The 16,413-nt window shown below is 54.9% G+C and overlaps 8 protein-coding genes across 8 annotated transcripts; 3 read left to right on the top strand and 5 right to left on the bottom strand.

Annotated features, from left to right (window-relative positions):
* Positions 1–527: 527 nt before the first annotated feature.
* PG998_012994 (uncharacterized protein) lies at positions 528–3,686 on the bottom strand (the record flags this gene model as incomplete). The annotated part of the gene is made up of 4 exons (XM_066879810.1): positions 528–2,258; positions 2,315–2,664; positions 2,715–3,205; positions 3,259–3,686. 4 exons carry the CDS (start codon positions 3,684–3,686, stop codon positions 528–530), a joined length of 3,000 nt encoding a protein of 999 aa, XP_066726194.1.
* Positions 3,687–4,394: 708 nt separating this feature from the next.
* On the top strand, positions 4,395–4,730 carry PG998_012995 (uncharacterized protein; the record flags this gene model as incomplete). Its single annotated transcript, XM_066879811.1, has 2 exons — positions 4,395–4,577; positions 4,668–4,730. The coding sequence occupies 2 exons, from the start codon at positions 4,395–4,397 to the stop codon at positions 4,728–4,730; spliced, it is 246 nt and encodes an 81-aa protein (XP_066726195.1).
* A 1,975-nt stretch (positions 4,731–6,705) lies between these two features.
* PG998_012996 (uncharacterized protein) lies at positions 6,706–7,670 on the bottom strand (the record flags this gene model as incomplete). The annotated part of the gene is made up of 2 exons (XM_066879812.1): positions 6,706–7,220; positions 7,373–7,670. The coding sequence occupies 2 exons, from the start codon at positions 7,668–7,670 to the stop codon at positions 6,706–6,708; spliced, it is 813 nt and encodes a 270-aa protein (XP_066726196.1).
* A 2,880-nt stretch (positions 7,671–10,550) lies between these two features.
* On the top strand, positions 10,551–11,522 carry PG998_012997 (uncharacterized protein; the record flags this gene model as incomplete). The annotated part of the gene is made up of 2 exons (XM_066879813.1): positions 10,551–10,587; positions 10,660–11,522. 2 exons carry the CDS (start codon positions 10,551–10,553, stop codon positions 11,520–11,522), a joined length of 900 nt encoding a protein of 299 aa, XP_066726197.1.
* Positions 11,523–11,776: 254 nt separating this feature from the next.
* PG998_012998 (low molecular weight phosphotyrosine protein phosphatase) lies at positions 11,777–12,355 on the bottom strand (the record flags this gene model as incomplete). Its single annotated transcript, XM_066879814.1, has 2 exons — positions 11,777–12,156; positions 12,217–12,355. The coding sequence occupies 2 exons, from the start codon at positions 12,353–12,355 to the stop codon at positions 11,777–11,779; spliced, it is 519 nt and encodes a 172-aa protein (XP_066726198.1).
* A 662-nt stretch (positions 12,356–13,017) lies between these two features.
* On the top strand, positions 13,018–14,025 carry PG998_012999 (aldo-keto reductase family protein; the record flags this gene model as incomplete). Its single annotated transcript, XM_066879815.1, has 1 exon — positions 13,018–14,025. One exon carries the CDS (start codon positions 13,018–13,020, stop codon positions 14,023–14,025), a length of 1,008 nt encoding a protein of 335 aa, XP_066726199.1.
* A 548-nt stretch (positions 14,026–14,573) lies between these two features.
* On the bottom strand, positions 14,574–15,080 carry PG998_013000 (uncharacterized protein; the record flags this gene model as incomplete). The annotated part of the gene is made up of 1 exon (XM_066879816.1): positions 14,574–15,080. The coding sequence occupies one exon, from the start codon at positions 15,078–15,080 to the stop codon at positions 14,574–14,576; it is 507 nt and encodes a 168-aa protein (XP_066726200.1).
* Positions 15,081–15,668: 588 nt separating this feature from the next.
* PG998_013001 (uncharacterized protein) lies at positions 15,669–16,388 on the bottom strand (the record flags this gene model as incomplete). Its single annotated transcript, XM_066879817.1, has 1 exon — positions 15,669–16,388. The coding sequence occupies one exon, from the start codon at positions 16,386–16,388 to the stop codon at positions 15,669–15,671; it is 720 nt and encodes a 239-aa protein (XP_066726201.1).
* Between the last annotated feature and the right edge of the window lie 25 nt (positions 16,389–16,413).

Below are 16,413 nucleotides of genomic sequence, written 5' to 3' on the forward strand. Positions count from 1 at the left end.
GCTGACGTCGATGCGGCTTGGGTAGACAAATCCATGAGTAACAACTACGGGACTCTAGCCTGTAAGTAGGCGCGAAGACGAGGCTAATGGAGCGGAATGGGGATGAATGGACTATCTTGATCTCGTTGCCATCTTCCTGGGAGTCGATGGCGAGCTTGATCAAATGAATGCACGCCGGCGAGCATGTTTGGAACGACATGGGAGAAGCCGGTCACGACACGAACGTAATGAATGTTTGCATCGATATGGGGGTTTGGCCAATGGTCAAAGGGATTTGATACCCGCGAAAGAACACCAGGCCGAGGGAATGCATTATAAAGGCAAGGATACAAATGAAACACTGCTTGCCATTTTGAGAACTGGGCATTTCTTTCCATCTCTCATGGAGCTGACGTCGAGCTGTATCCACGCGTGTTATGGTAAGGCTTTTCGCCTCGTGATTGGAATTCACCACGTTAACAGCACAGCAGAGAGGGTGCTTAAGTACGTAGAATATAGTAGATCTCATGGTTGAGTATTCTTCCTGCTTAGGGCTGGTGTACCGTTGGTCCAAAGCTGAGAGCAGCTTTGGCCTTGGCCAGGCGGATGCAGCCGTCCAGTTCCTGCGCCTCATACACTGTGAACTCCTCCGGTAAATTCTCCAAAATATGTGACACGAGAACCATGCCTATACTCGCACCAGGCAACGTGTCGGGTTCAGTCGTCATTCCCCTATGGTCAGATTCGTCCAACGATTCAGGGCCCAATGATGCAAAGGAATGCCGAGGAAACCAGCTCGCGGGTAGTACTGGGTCCGCGGATCGTTCAAGTAGCAGCTTGACCGTCTTTAGACAGAAATGGCATCGTATCGGGTTGGGGTTATCGTTCAGTAGCAATTCCAAAAACCTCGCCCAAACACTGACACCATCCCACTCTTCGTTCGGATTGGCTCCTCGGTCTAATACAAGACGAACAACCTCGACATCGTTATGCGAAGCCATTCCCTTATCGTACCTCCAAGCGCTTTGTTGCAGTGCCTTGCACAAGAGGGGCCTACCTGTCTTGGTGTGGACAATATCTTGTGTTAGATACTCCTTTAAGTACCCAAGAAGTCCGAATCCGATGGCAACATCCATGAAGCTATCATGGTCCTTGTTGAGCTCTCGGAGTTCGCGCACCAGATACCAAGGGCCATACGGCATCCATTTTGGTATTAGCTGCATCAGGGATTCAACCACGGGCTGTAGGTGAGATGCCATGATTGCACACTCTTTTGTCCCTTGGAGGTCGTCGACGGATAACGCCGTGAAAATATAGCTGGCCAATCCCACGGCCATCTGTGCCTGGTCTTCCCGCCTCCGATAATCTAGGGACAAGAGTTGCACAAGCCGAGCGTCGCACAGGAACAAACGTACGTCGAAAGCGCCGTTGGACCTTTGCTTTAGCCATTCCATGTTCCTAGGCTCAACGAGGTAATCATGGAACGATCGGTGGAGAAAATGCACATGGTAGTCGCACGCGCGGATAAGCTCGGATGTTATGCCGTCCTCGTTAAACTCCCCTCGTTCATATAACATATATTTGGTGTTGCCTTCCGAGTATTTTATCTCAAGAAGTCCCCGGCACCTGCTGTTGACGCGGCGGAAAGCGGAATCTAACCTCATGCGGACTCCTGTGTTGCTGAAATCACACTTGGTGAGATCATATCCTGGGCGAATCGCAAAATCGCTATGTCGCTCATCGAGAAAGGAAAGATCGAGCAACCGTAAAGGGTGTAGTGCGGAGAAACACTCTTCTTCGTATAGGGCTATTTGGAACATAACAGAAGATTCAGCTATGTATTTTGCTTCGATTGAGTCTACGATCCGGGAAAAGTAACCCTCGAGGTCTTTGGGCACCCGGTCGACTATGCCGATAAGCTCCCCGACGGTAGCACCGTCTCTTGCTTCTCCCAAAAGCTCCGCCACGACGAGGCAGACCCACAAGAAGACTCCAGAAGACGCCTTCATGATCTTTTCGAAGAGAGTTTTGATGGGCGTATGGATCCCTTGGCTTGTCATCGACATCAGCCGCGGCTGTTTGGCGAACTGGCCTCGGATGAAGATCTGGATATCCTGAGTTGTGAGGTCCTGTTGTCGCAGCTGAGGGCAATCCTTGAAGGCATCTCGAAATATATTGTCGGGTCGGCTAGATACGCAGATCTTGACAGCATCGAACGAACCTAGGTCTTGGATGAAATCCACCAGGTTCTCATGTCGGCCATTTTTGTTGTCTAATTCCTGCACACACCACCCTCTTAGTAGTCTTCAGCAGAAAGGGGTTTGTGACAACATACATCCAATCCATCTATCAGGATGAGTAGGCCGCAGGCGCTCTGATTGACGAAAGAGCGCAGGGCTTGCGCCAGCTCTGAGAATGCCCACTCAGGCGGTTGCCGTTCTGGTGACATGGCCGACCTCCATCTGCCTGGCGTCACGACGGAAGCCGCTGTGTCTGGCACCTGGTCCAAGATTTGATACAGCAAGGAGCGCAGCAAGAAATCGAACGATCTCTGCACAGGCATGCCGGATTTCCAAAGGAAGTGGGATGCCTTGATCACATGGGTTGACCCTGTCCATGGCAGTAGTCCCTCCCCGGTGTTTAGCTTTTGATCAACGAACCGCATCAAGGCGGATTTTCCGGAACCTGTACAATGTTACGAACATGAACAGTCAAGGGGGAGGGGGTAGATTTACCTGGCTTCCCAGATACCCAGAAAACGCTTCGCTCCGTACTTGGCGCTGATAGCCAAGACATGAAATTCTCGTTCCCGTTCAATGAGCTTGCGTCGCGAAACATCCAACTGTAGGTGCCCGGGTATACTTCGGATATCTGCTCTTTCCTCTCTTCCATCTGCGGGAAGTAGAGACTTTGCAATATTCGCTGCTGGGCGGCACTTGACTGATTCTGGTTCGCCAGGGCTTCCTGAGAGGCAGTCGCCGTTCTTTGCTGCTCAAGAATATCCACCACCCTCTCGGACAGTTGATGAAGCTGTGTCTCATGCTTGGAGCGAAAATCATGCATGGTGTCTTCCAAGTGCTCCAGTGATAAGCCTTCAATGCTTCTGCTCAGTTTCTGTATCTCCCCACTTAGCAAGTCGGATTGCTGATCGAACGTGGTCATGATCCGGTTCTCTAAATCTGTATGCGCTCTCATAGAGACATCTTGATTCCCAGATGACTTTTCACTAGAAATACTTTCAGCGGATGCCAGAGAAAACTCACAGAAGATAATACGTACTGCATCAGGAGTAGGAGCGCGAGGTTGAGGTTGGCGCGGCTGTCCGAGACGCCTTCACGCAACTCGGATATCCTGCCACGGTACCGTACCGTCTTCGCGCTCCGGATTATCGCCTGCCGGAACGACTTCTTGTCGACCTTGAGGTCGTCCAGGAGCCGACCGAGTTTCCTGGATAGCTCCAAGCACCTTTCGTTTGCCTCTCGTAACCTAAGCTCCGCTGTCGAGGGTTGGTTGGTGGTCCATGCTGCTACGACGGTTTCGAGGTTGGTGCCTAACGTTTCCAGCAAGTGCATATCCTCACTCAGTTGCACCGTCTCCGTGGTCGCCCCATCGGTGTAGCATTCTGCCGCCTTGAGCAGGACTTTGGCACTGGTATCGACGATCTGCAAGATGTTGCACGCGAGAGCAAATGCGCTTATCGGATCCATGGTCAAAGCAAGCTCGGCTTCAGTAAGTTGCTCACGAATTTTTGTTGTATCAGATGTCGTCGATGCTGCGGCCTGGTGGTGAGGGGCAGCATCCACGACAAGAGCCGGGGCTGGACAGCGATATGCTGATAGGGCGACAGCCCAAAACCCCTCTTTTACATAGCCAGCCAATCACGAACATTCAAGCGATATCTCCAGAAAGGAAGTGATAAAACACTGCGTCCGACTTTGTGATGGCGTTGCATTACTTGAAGAGGACCGACAGTGCGACCGATCAAGGTTGCAAGCATAAAACACGGCGGATCCCTCGCATGAGACAAAATAGCCGCGCCCCCTTACCCCCTGTCTGTTACTGACTCGATCTGAACCCTAACCTGCTTGTTTGAGCGCATCTGAAAGGGGAACAGAAGAAAAGCTATTATTAACCAAAAATCAGGAATAATTTTGGGTATTAGTGCCTTGACGGGAAGCCCGCCATCTCCACATCACGGCCTTCGGCATCGCCCGTGCAATTGCCCCCTATTGCATAGCCACTTCCTGGGTACTCGACGAGGCCTATAAAGAAGACCTCGTCGTTGCTAATGAATGGGGCTTTTCGTCATCACCATCATCATCACCACGATCGCTACCTTCATTGTACTTTATCCATTCCATCCACTCCAACTACATCCACTCTTTCAACCAAGATCCCAGCAACCTACCAACACGATGCAGTTCTCCAAGATCTCCGTTGCCGCCATCTCCATGGCCATCTTCTCCCTCGCCTCTGCCGCCCCTACTACGGGCGACAACGCCGTCCACATCGAGGCCCGCGCCAACTGCTTTGGCGAGGCCGTTGCTAAGGGCGCTCAATGTGTGGCAAGCTGCGTCGGAAAGTCTGGAGCCAGTGACGTGAGCACACCATTCTCTCATGGCTTTAGGGCTGAGATAACAAGGATGGCAAATGTGTAATAATACTGACTCTCGATTCCTTTTCTATAGTGCATCACTGGCTGCAATGTCACCACCCTCGGCGAGCTTGCCGGTTGCGTTGCGGGTAAATAAACAGCAGCACAGTACTGTTAGACATGAAGGCCTCAATCGAACGGTCCGTGGATTGTGCCAGCTATTGGCGGGAAGGATCTTTAAGTCAATCCCTGGAGAGCATACCATGTTGCAGATGTCTCTCACATTCAGTAGCATAGCCACCAGTACGGCGGGATCATGAGACTTGATGAAGTTTATCGTATATAGCGTCTAGGCATTGAATATAGGACGGCCCATGCATAAGGGTGACATTTACTTGGAAAGCCAATCGGTCATTCGTATCCAATCTTGAATGCTCTATTAAGTCACGAGCAAGGTGAACTGGACAGGATGCAACGGTGTAAGTAGTCAATACATCTATAGGGGCATCTTGCCAATGTGGCTGCTTTGAAATCGGGTCGCGTGTAAAGGGGCTGCATTCATCAATTGGTCTTGGGCACATTTGGCCAATAACAAGCGGTATACAACTGCCTTTCTAATTGCCCCGACATTGGAACATGCAATGACTCTGTGAACATCGCGCAAGATTAATATACCATGGTGCAAAAGGGAGGTGTCTTACATATTGGCCTATGTGAGCCCCAAAGCTGGCTATTCACTGCTGAAAGTAGCAACATTGCGGCTTGCCCCTGGCCATTGAAAAATCACAGGTTCAAAACGGCATTCTCTGATGAAACCAGCATTTCCGCCGCCGAAGGGATACTATATTCGCCCGATTTATCTAAAGGGGTCGCATCCTCCGAAGGTTCCCACTGTGCCCGGGGTCAATGTCGGCAACACGATGGACGGGGGCGGAAGAGAAGATTGGCAATTGATTCATTTCAAGGTACAACTACGAATCGTCAGCAAAGATACTTTGCTGCATAAAAGGGAACGCTTTGCTGCTGACGAGATGAAAGTAATCATTCCAATGTAGAATATACGCAGCTCTCGGGCGGCCACCTTAGTGGTTAGGTCGAAGGGGAGCAGCTGGTCGGCTTCCAAGGATCCTCCAGCTCGCCGGCGAGGCGAAGCCTGTTGAACGACCGATGTTCCAGGACCAACATTGGCTGCCGTCCCTCGGGCTGCTCTTGATCAAGTTGAGGCACTTCCATGGTCGTCGTATTCCAAAATGCCACTTCGAGGCTGTCATTGGGATCCCTTGTTACCTTTGTTCTTTCTTCCTCGCCAGTGCCAGTGACTCGCAGCATTCCTAGAGGAGCTACCATTCATTAGAATCCGAAGCCTTCGCTGCCTCCCATTACTATTCACCATGTCAAAGATCACCTTCTGGCGAAACCAACAGAGTACGGTAACATCGAATGGGTTGCTGGCAGTAAGGAGGTGTGATTTCGAAATAAACACCGTTGGTCGGCCATAAATCGTGCTCACGGCAATCGAAAGCAGTACTTTAATATGCGCATCAGGAGAAGGTTGCCCGACATTCAGTAAGAGTAGTTTGTTGCTCACGCTGCCGAGTCCGGGCTTTGTGCCTCGCTATGTATTGCTATGTACGGCTGCTGTGCCTTGTGCGTCCTTCCAGGAAATGTTCTGGGTGCTCACGACACATCTTCTCGGCTGGTGCATGGTTTGATTCTGGTGCTCAAATGGTTTCCTTGTCTTTTGGAGCACGTTTCTTTTCTTTCTTTTGGCAGGGGGCTGCTCGCAGCGCAAGAAGTACGGAACTACTGACTGGCCCAGCGGTCCGCGCAGTGTGGTCTCGGTCTTGAAGCAGGAGGTTCGTCTCGGGGCAGGGAGTTGGTCTCGAGGCAGGGGGTTCTAGGTTGAGCGCGGGACTCTTCTCAGGCAGCGGGAGGTTCTCGGGTAGGAAGTTGGCCGTGGGAAAGATGTCGGTCTCGGATTAAAGAGTCGGATCGTCGCAACGAGGTCCTCGTCATGAATTCTTGCTATCGGGACAGGCAGTTTTGCTCGACAGAATGTTCTCCTAGCCGGGGGTTCTTATTGAGCAAAATGCTGCTCTCGGTGCAAACATTTTGTATGTCTCAATGTCTTGTTATCGGGCATGACATTCTTGTCGGGCAAAAGGTTTTCGTTGGGCAAGGGACTGTCGCAGCCAGCAAGCGGTTTCGGGCAGAATACTGTTCTCGCAGGGAGATGTCTCGGTCAGCAAACTGATCTCCGGCAAAAGGTAGTTCTCGGGCAGGAGACTTTCTCTGACATGAAGGATTCTTAGGGCAACCGAGTAAAGTATTTTTGTCGTGACGAATAACCTCGCGTCCCAAGATGTTCTTCTAGGAGCAGTAGAGCAGATAGCTCGAGACAGACAGGTCCGCATGGCTACGTCTTCTTCTCGCAGTCGTTGGCTTCTTCTCGGACAATATACCGCGAAGTCGGAAACATGGCCTGCCCCAGCAAAACGTGTCAGCCAGAAAATGTCGATGTCGGCAAGAAGGCAGAGCGAGTGTTGGAGCTCGAAGGCGAGAAATAATGAGTCGCGGGAGAAGCCGAAGCAGTGTCGAGTACGCAAGCTTGCGGGCGGGACAGTAGAAGTCAAGGTCAAGCGGAGGTCTAGAAGAGGGAGCTAGAGAAGCGTCGCATGCGTTAGCTCAAGGATGAAGCAGCGGAAGTAAAGCTACCCAGGAAGGTGGAAGGTGTCAGAGTGGGCAAAGAGAGGCGAGGCCAAGGCGAAGAAGCCGGGGCTTTTGAATGCGCAAGCTTACAGACCGAGCAGTGGAGATCGAAGTAAAGAGCTCGAGGGAGTGTTGGATGCCTGGGCTCGAGCAAAAGGGGAGGCAAGTTTCCGAGGACGAGGCGTATTCGATCTGTGTAAGTCGCACAAGTAACGAGTTCGCCGTTTGGAGACAAAGGAGGAGACGTCGAGTTAACGAAGCCGGAGACGTATGGGATACGTAGTCCTGTAAGACGAGGAGACTGTGATCGGAGCTCGAGGGAAGGTCGAGCAGAAGAAAACGGATCGCTCAGGGGAAGACGCTTGGGAAACAGTATTGGGTGTGGCATCGTGAGACTCGTTTTTGGCGGCGAAGCTTGGAGAAAAAAGTGAGAAATTTGGACCAGTCTTTTCCGCCGGCTCGACTTAGTATGAGATCGTATTCTGGTGCTCGTAGAAAAATTCTGTGGGCTGTTTGTCAACTTCTTCCCCGTCGTCGGCGAAGCAGCAAAGGAGAATAGGAGCAGAGTTGTACCCGTCAAGTATCGCCGACCTTCGTCGAGGGCAGGCCAATCTGCAAGCCCGCCGGGAGCAGCCCGGAACAAAGCGCCCGAGCGACAGCGCACACCATCCACATGGCAAGATCTTGCAGAAGTCGCTGTCGGCTGCGGCGGGAATGTATCGTGGGTTTCGGGGAGTTTCGTGGACAAGCGCCCCAACATTGCGCAAACGAACCGTCCCAGCGGCAGCAAAGGAAAGGAGGAATAATCCGTATTGACCAGGCAAGATAAGCAGCGCACCTCGCTGTCGCTATATGTGAGGCTGCTAAACTATTCCCATGGCTGCTGGTGGTGCTGGCGGTGCTGGTGTTGCTGGGCTGCAGCATAGATCCCCACAAAGCTAACCACCAAGTCATGGCTGATGGCCTGGCCACCACCTGGGAGAGCTTCAGCACCTAAAGCCCGCTGTAGCCGGCGCTGCGGGGCCACGAATTCCAACTGCAGGTAGTGATTGAGCTGTAGTAGTTGAATGGCATGGCGCAGGCAATTGCCCACCAACATCGCCGGCCGGGAGCACTTTGGGATTCATGCTACCTTGAGCGCATATGGTGTACTTCTTGCTTCCATGATGCCGTGCTATGGCATTCATTGCTGGGCGTGGTTTTGCATACACAGCTTACCTCTGTCAGCTGCTTCCTGCCATGATGCCACGAGCAACTCAATCCCACTGCCCTTACTCCGCCATCATTGCCCAATATGAATGTGACGGCCGTTTTGGCACAGCGAGATCCATGCTGTAGACTCACGGATTCCAGCCAACTTACAGTGGGATGCTGATTGACATATGCGCATCCCACCTTTTGGCATCAGCTTTCCCTCTACTTCGAGACATTGATACCTTTGCCCGCAACCTTTGACTTCCTCTTCCTTTCCGTACTTTCAGTTCAATGGCGAGCTGCCAACCCAGTAAAACGAAACCTGGCAGCCAGTACGTGACCTGCCTCGGCGTCTACTATAACTGTGATCATTTCCGCCTTTTAAGCTTGCACTGAGTCCGCCACTCTCACCATGTATACCAGCAATAGTTCCATAGAATGGCAAATACAAATCGTCACTGAAATAACACCGGTAGTCTCAAACTCCAGCGCCTTGGCCGGAGTACGCCAGTAACTCTTCACATACTATATTTGAAGCAAAACCCTGCAAGCTCTGCACCAAATATTGGCCACCTAAATGTGGGCTAACAGGTCGCCGATATGCTCCATGACAGACACACTTGTATGAACTGGCATACAAATAAAGCATATCAGAATCGTTTGACATGCGTGCCAATTCACTATATTACCTCTAAAGAATACAATATTTGTAAATACATTTTCACTGTGCTGGTTCGCCTGCCTGTCAGCCCTGGACATGTCTCCGGCTGCCAACCTCAAAACCTTGGATCGCTGACAGACAACCATGGATTCCTGGCTGGCACCGTCTTCAACATATCCCATGGTATTGACGTTTATAGACCTTTCCTTCAAGGCCAGCAAACCGTCCAGGCCTGCAATGGTTTCCAATGTAGCAGGGCCGGTGCATCACAAAGGCTGCATGCAGCTAAGGTATGATGATGATGATGGTTATATATTCTCTATGCCCCAGGGCAGAAGCTACCTATTCTTAAATACATAATGTATGCGACTCTACAGCTGGGTTCAAAAGGTCGAATCAGCCGCTGTACAGCTATAGTCACATCTTCAACCAATACCCTCCTTTTCACTTCTCTTCTAGAAGGCCGATGATCAATAGCTTTCGCACTTGATCTGAAGTGCCGGCACCCTAGTTGGGTGTTTTCACCGAGGATACTTATACCAAGGATAGGCTGCCAACCTCGAAACGTGGGATTCCTGACAGACAACCATGTATTCCAGGCAGGTAACGTGTTCAACATAACGCACGGCACTGACACTGGTCGCATTATAAGCTCATCTTCTCCAAGGCCAGCAAACCCTCCAGGCCTGCAGTAATTTCCAAGCGATTCCCAGAAATATGTATATAGTTGGTGCAAGAGTATGTATACCTTCATTGCCAATTAGGCGCTGACGTTGGATTGACTTTAGCTAATCAGTCCCCGGTCCCGGGCCCTGCACCTAGCGGCGGCACTGGGCGGATGCGCGCCAGGATACCCCATCACCGAACAAGGCTTACTACCGCCGTGAACGTGCCACCACTTCAACGACCGCCAAGAGATTTGCTGCCATGCGCCAACTTGCCCGGCGTCCTCTTCAATGAATTCACCGTGACAGATCCGCTGGGCTCACCGCTCACCGCTCACTAACAACCGAATTGAACAATGCCAATGACGAAAATGGCAAACGGAATAACCCTAGCGACTGATTGAATGTAACTAGGTCTAGCTGTACCTCTGGTGACTCGCTGCTGCGGATGGGAGATGGGATAGTAGCTGGAGTGGGATAGTAGTGCTTCTCTAGGTCGTTTACACTATTGCGAATGCCTGCTTACGTCGAGCCAGTAGCATGACCACTAGTGGGGCGGTCTCATGCGACGTGATGCAGTTCATCGGACATAGCATCCGCGCCTCAACTATGATTGGCAATCGCCGACGGGAAAGTATTCGATGACCCAACAGATAAGTAGCCGCAGGTCACTTGCAACGTTGGCCAAATACCCAGAGGGATTCCAATTGTACGTGTCTCTTGAATCTGTCCAGCCACCCCCTTTGCCATGTCGTCGTCATACCCACCCCAGGCGCCCGAGAACGGTGGGTCATCTCTCCCCGCATCACGGCGCCAAGTTCGCAAGCACTAACACCGACTTCCACCCCGTCGCACAGGTTCCGACTTCACGTCCAAGATCCACGCAGAGCCCTACGACTACATCCGCCACTCCCAGCACGCCGGCCACCACGTCCTCGTCACCGGCGGCGCGCGCGGCATCGGCCGCGCCATCGCCCTCAGCTTCGCCCGCGCCGGCGCCTCGGGCATCGCCGTGGCCGACGTCTCGGACGACTTCGGCTCGCTGGCCAGCGACCTGCTGGGCGCGGCCAAGGCGCGCGGCCACGCGTACCCGCAGGTCGTGCTGCAGCGGCTGGACGTCGCCGACGAGGCCAGCGTGCAGCGGTGCGCGGCGCTGCTCGCCGAGGAGTTCGGGGGCCGGCTCGACGTCCTCGTCAACAACGCGGGCTACATGACGCCGGCGCGGCCCGTGGCGGCGTCGGACCCCGCGACCTGGTGGCGCACGTTCGAGGTCAACCTCCGGGGCCTGTACCTGATGAGCAAGCACTTCCTGCCGCTGCTTGTGGCAGGATCGGCGGCCGGGCAGATGGTCAACATCAACAGCGTCGCGGCGCACAACCTGCGGCCCATGGCGAGCGCGTACGGGACCAGCAAGCTGGCGGCGCTGAAGCTGACCGAGTTCCTCATGGTCGAGGCCGGCGGCCGCGGGCTGCTGGCGTACTCGGTGCACCCGGGCGCCGTGCTCACGGACCTGGCGCGCGACGGCATGCCGGCCGACACGCTGCCTGGGCTTACGGATGCGCCCGAGCTCGTGGCGGAGACGGTGGCGTGGCTGACGAGCGAGCGGCGGACGTGGCTGGCGGGTCGGTACGTCAGCGCGACTTGGGACATGGAAGAGCTGGTGCGGAGGAAGGAGGAGATCGTCGAGGGGGACAAGCTCAAGGTGCGACTGGTGGTTTGAGGGGCGGCAGACAATATAACGCTCCCTGACGCCATGTTCTCCCAAGGTCACGATGGGGCGGATGGCCTGAAGCCTATTTTCTCAACATGTGTTGACTTATCCTCTATGCTCTTTCTATTAGACTCTCCATGTCTTTCCAACATCGGAGGCCCCGTATCTGTCTATCCAATCTTATGTCTATCAAGCCAATTGCCCCGGAACGCCATTACTATAGTCTCTTTTCCCCAATCCTTCTACTCCCTATTTTGCCGTCTTCATGCCTTCTCCTCGCCCGCCTCGGCCAGCTTCTCGTCGAGGAAGTTCTTGGAGAAGCGCATGCACTGCTCGTAGGCCGTCTGGAAGCCCTGGTTGCCGCCGTAGTAGGGGTCGTTGACGACCTCGGCCTTGCCCTGGCCCGAGTACTCGCCGAAGAGCATGACCTTGGCCTTTTGGCCGGCCTTCGCGCCCGAGGACGACTTCTTGGTGTAGCGTTGCAGGTCGGACAGGTTGGAGCGGTCCATGGCGAAGATGTAGTCGAACTCGTCGAAGTCCGAGGCGCGGACCTTGCGCGCGGCGTGCGTGTAGTCGGTGATGCCGTGCTTGGCCAGGGTGCTCATCGTGCGGTCGTCGGGGTCGTCGCCGGCGTGGTAGGCTCCTAAACGTGACAAGTTAGCCTGCGCTCCAAATGGCGTGGGAGGATCGGAGTGGCGCGTACCTGTGCCGCACGAGTCGACGGTGTCGATCAGGTCCTTGTACGGGGCGTCTTTGGTGAGCGAGCGGAAGACGCCCTCGGCCATGGTGGAACGGCAGATGTTGCCGAGGCAGACAAAAAGAACGGAGATTTTCTCAGCCATCTTGACGGGTTGCTCGTGTGGGAATGTTGGTGTTGAGATTGGATGAGTGACAGACGGTAAATGTTTTTTTCGTTTGCTGCTCCCAAGGCAACCCCACGTGTTGACGTAGGCTGAGCTGCAGTGGAGTTGGCCCGGGCGGAGGGGCTTAGGTGGAGGGGCCTAGGCGGTTTAGTGACTAGTGGCTAGGGGCCATTGCTTGCATTTCAGGGCGTACAGCACTTCTCCAATCCAGTATTAGTAAGAACATGACGCGCATGCAGGCCGCTGTGGAAAGACAAAGAGAGAAGCAAAAGGGGGCACAAGGGGGCACAAGGGACTGCCCGTCCCGCGCAGCCGGAACCTCACGCGATACTTTGCTCAGCCAGGGTCATACCCTGCAATGCCATCTTCCCCAAGGCCAAGGGGACGCGAACACGACGATGAAGATTGGGTTGTGCGCTAATCTCCATCGAGTTCGGCATTCTGGGATTCCACGTGCGCCCGTTTCCGCATAGCGGGTCATGACGCCACGACGACGCGACTGTCTGGCCTAACGTCAATCATCATGTCCGTCGCCAGTCGTAAATCCAGCCAGGACAAGCATTTCACGCCCCCATATACCAGCGGCAGTTAAAAGCCCAACACCGGATTTCAAACGCCATCCGCATCCCCCCGCCGAAGACATGGCCGCCGCGCGCTTCGCCCTCCAGTGCGCCAAGGAGTCGGCCGGCACGATCCCGCTGCCGAACCTGTGCATCGGCACGTGGGCCTGGGGCGACGCGGGCACGTGGAAAAACGCGGGCGCCGACGCGCGGGCCGCGCTGGACGGCGCCTGGACCGAGATGCGCCGGCAGGGCCTGCACTTCCTCGACACGGCCGAGGTCTACGGCCGCGGCGAGTCGGAGCGCATCATCGGCCAGCTGCGCCAGAAGAGCCCCGCCGAGCAGGACTTCGCCGACCGCCTGCTCGTCGCCACCAAGTTCCTGCCCGTGCCCTGGCCGCCCTCGCGTTTATTCGTGGACCGGAGCATCCCCAACGCCTGCCGCGAGAGCCTGAAGCGCCTTGGCGTCGAGCAGGTCGACCTGTACCAGATCCACGGCCCCGTCCACGTTTTTAATTCGATCGACGCCGTCGCCGGCGGGCTGGCTCGCTGCGTCGATCTCGGTTTCACCAAAGCCGTGGGCGTCAGCAACTACAGCCGCGACGAGATGGTCCAGATGGACGACGCGCTGCGCCGGCGCGGGATGCGCCTCGCCAGCAACCAGGTCGAGTTCAGCTTGTTGCGCACCCTGCCCGCGACGGGCGGCCTCCTGGACGAGTGCCAGAAGCGCGGCATCGTGCTGCTGGCCTACAGCCCGCTGGGCATGGGCCGGCTGAGCGGCAAGTACTCGGCGGAGCGCCCGCCCCCGTCGGGCCGGCGCTTCAGCAACTACCCGATGACGCAGCTGTCGCCGCTGCTGGCGGCGCTGCACCGCGTCGCCGGCGCCCACGGCGTCCCCTGCAGCGCCGTCGCGCTCAAGTGGGTCATCCAGAAGGGCGCCGTGCCGCTCGGCGGCGTCAAGAATGCCGCGCAGGTCGAGGAGAACGCGCGCGCGGCGAGCGACGACTGGGCCCTGACGGACGGCGAGATGGCCGAGCTGGAGACGCACGCCATCGTCGGCAAGACCAACTGGATGTGGCAGCACGGTTGAGAGCACCAGGTAGACTTCTAAGGGACACGAACATGAGCCGTCAAGACTTCATCAACGACGGGATATGGTTCCTTCGCATTCGCGGTAAGAGCATGGCAAGAGCACTAGGGTCCGTCTCGGGTTGTATTTTATGGTATATATTCAAGAAGATGAGGGTGAAATGAACTATCAACTGCAAGAATTGCCCCCGCCCCTATCTGAGGATCCCTTTTTTTCTTTTTCTTTGCTCTTCGGTTCAATGTTGAGGTATGAGCCTCACAAACGAAATCGTATAAATGTGACTCTTTAAACCAGCGCACACCACCAAGTGGCCATTCTACCCAATGGCCTGGGAACTCTTTTCTAATCTGAGCATCGTCTCCCTGGGCCAGAAGCGCCAAGCTGCGACTGCGAACCCTTGCCCGTCTCAACCAGTACCGGAGCTGCAGAAGTTGTGGCCCTTGGCGGTGCAGTAAACCTCCCTGCCATAGGCTATATGGGTATAGTGAGAACCTTTTGTAACGATAAGCTGATGGGACGAGCCGGGGTGCCACAAGCCACATTTCTCATCAATCAGGTCCCAGTTCCATTTCCGGTCGTGGACAGTGACGGTGATATCGCCCCCACCAGAAGTTCGGGTTGGCGAAGCCGCAGAAGTAGGCCACGACGCATTCGTCGATGGAGTAGAGGTGGTTGCCCCTCCTCACCACCGTCTGTTTCCCCGGCGGCATCTGGGCGTCGAGCGCCGCCGTCGCCCGCAGGAAGCTGCCGTGGTCCATGTCCTGGCCGGCCGGCGCGATCTCCTCGGGGTAGCACTCGGCGGTCCAATGCCTGGGGACCCCGTCGACCCACCGGCGCTCGTGGGAGCTGCGGCGTCGCGTGGCGGGGGACGTGGTGCCGTTGGCGGACAGCAGGTCGGCCTGGGTCGCGACGTCGCCCACGCGGACGTGGTGCTCGGTGCCGTTCTCGTCCACCTCGACGGAGTAGACGCCGGATGGCTGGCCTTCGGGGATCAGGAAGGCGTTGGCGCTGCCGAGGGCTGCGCCCAGAAAGGCGGCCGCAGTAGAGAAGCGCATCTTGAAAGATTGGGGTGGGATGATGAAGAACGAAGGCTTGCTTGGCGAACAAGGGGTCGTGGTGTTTTGTGAGGATGATTGGTTTCGACTGTTGTCAGATTGATTATGGTACAGGTAGTGGTGAATGAGAGATGATGAATAAAAGAGAGGGGGACAGGACTCTTTATATAGGATTCCCCTGAGTTATCGGAGAAAACTAGGAAGATCGGAGAAAGCTAACAAGGTGCCATGAGGTTATTTCAGTAGATTGAAGTTCATTTAGTGGATATACATATGTCGAAAAATAGCTCTGAGGCTGCTAGGTTTCACGGCCACTTGGTTGTGTGCGCTGATTACAGAGTCAGACTTACAAGGTTTCGTTTCTGTTGGGCCGACAGTTGGACATTGAACCGAAAAAAGAATGAACGAATATTTACAGTACTACGTCCACAAGGCGATGTCACTTGATCAATCAGGCATTGCACAGCCAAAATGGGCGAACGATCTCAATCCGAGTCTTTTGCATCTATCTTAGCTTGTCTATGGACACCGCCTGCGCAAATCCTACTGCTGAGAAACACGCAGTCCAAGAACCACAGTGACATGGATTTACTGTCCAGGTCCGACGACAGGCTCGACTGCTGACTCAACTGGCTGGACTGCTGGCTGGACGACAGGCTGGACGGCAGGCTGCAATGCTGGCTGAACGACAGGCTGCACTGCTGGCTGAACGACAGGCTGGACCGTTGGCGGGACCGTTGGCTGGATCGTTGGCTGGACCGTTGGCTGAACCGTTGGCTGCACTACTGCCTGGAGTGCTAGTGCTGTCTGAACGATAGACTGGACGGCTTGGAGTGAAAAGTTCTGCTGGCCGAAGGGTTGAGCAGCCTGGCCAGGCGCGGTCCATTGCGCGAACGGATGAGCTTGGGGAAAGGTAAAGGGAGTGAGAGAAGGCGTGGGATTGTTGGCTGCTGCTGTACGACTTCTGTTTCTCTTCTTCTTCCCTCCTGTCTTGGGAGCGGCCGGTCTCTTGTTTCCCAGCATTTGGGGTGCGGACCTAGCATCGGCGTTCAACTGCATCTGATGCTGTTTTTGCGGCACCGACACAGGTAGTCGGATCAAAGTCGGGGGGAGATACTGCTTGTCGATGCGGAACTCATCGTAGGTAAAGAGGGGGCTATACAAGTACCAGACCTGGCCAAGGTATGTGCTCTCGCCTGTTGTCACGCGATGGGACAAATCTCGGAGCACGGCCTTCGGGAATCGGATCTGAGCCTGCCTTGCCCACATGACGCGTAGATACTTGTCGGAACGCAGACTGTCCTGCATGATGGTCGAAATGGCTGCAGTGATA

Source organism: Apiospora kogelbergensis (assembly GCF_038363985.1).
Source record: "Apiospora kogelbergensis strain CBS 113332 chromosome Unknown utg000008l_segment0_segment0, whole genome shotgun sequence".
Classification (NCBI taxonomy): domain Eukaryota; kingdom Fungi; phylum Ascomycota; class Sordariomycetes; order Amphisphaeriales; family Apiosporaceae; genus Apiospora; species Apiospora kogelbergensis.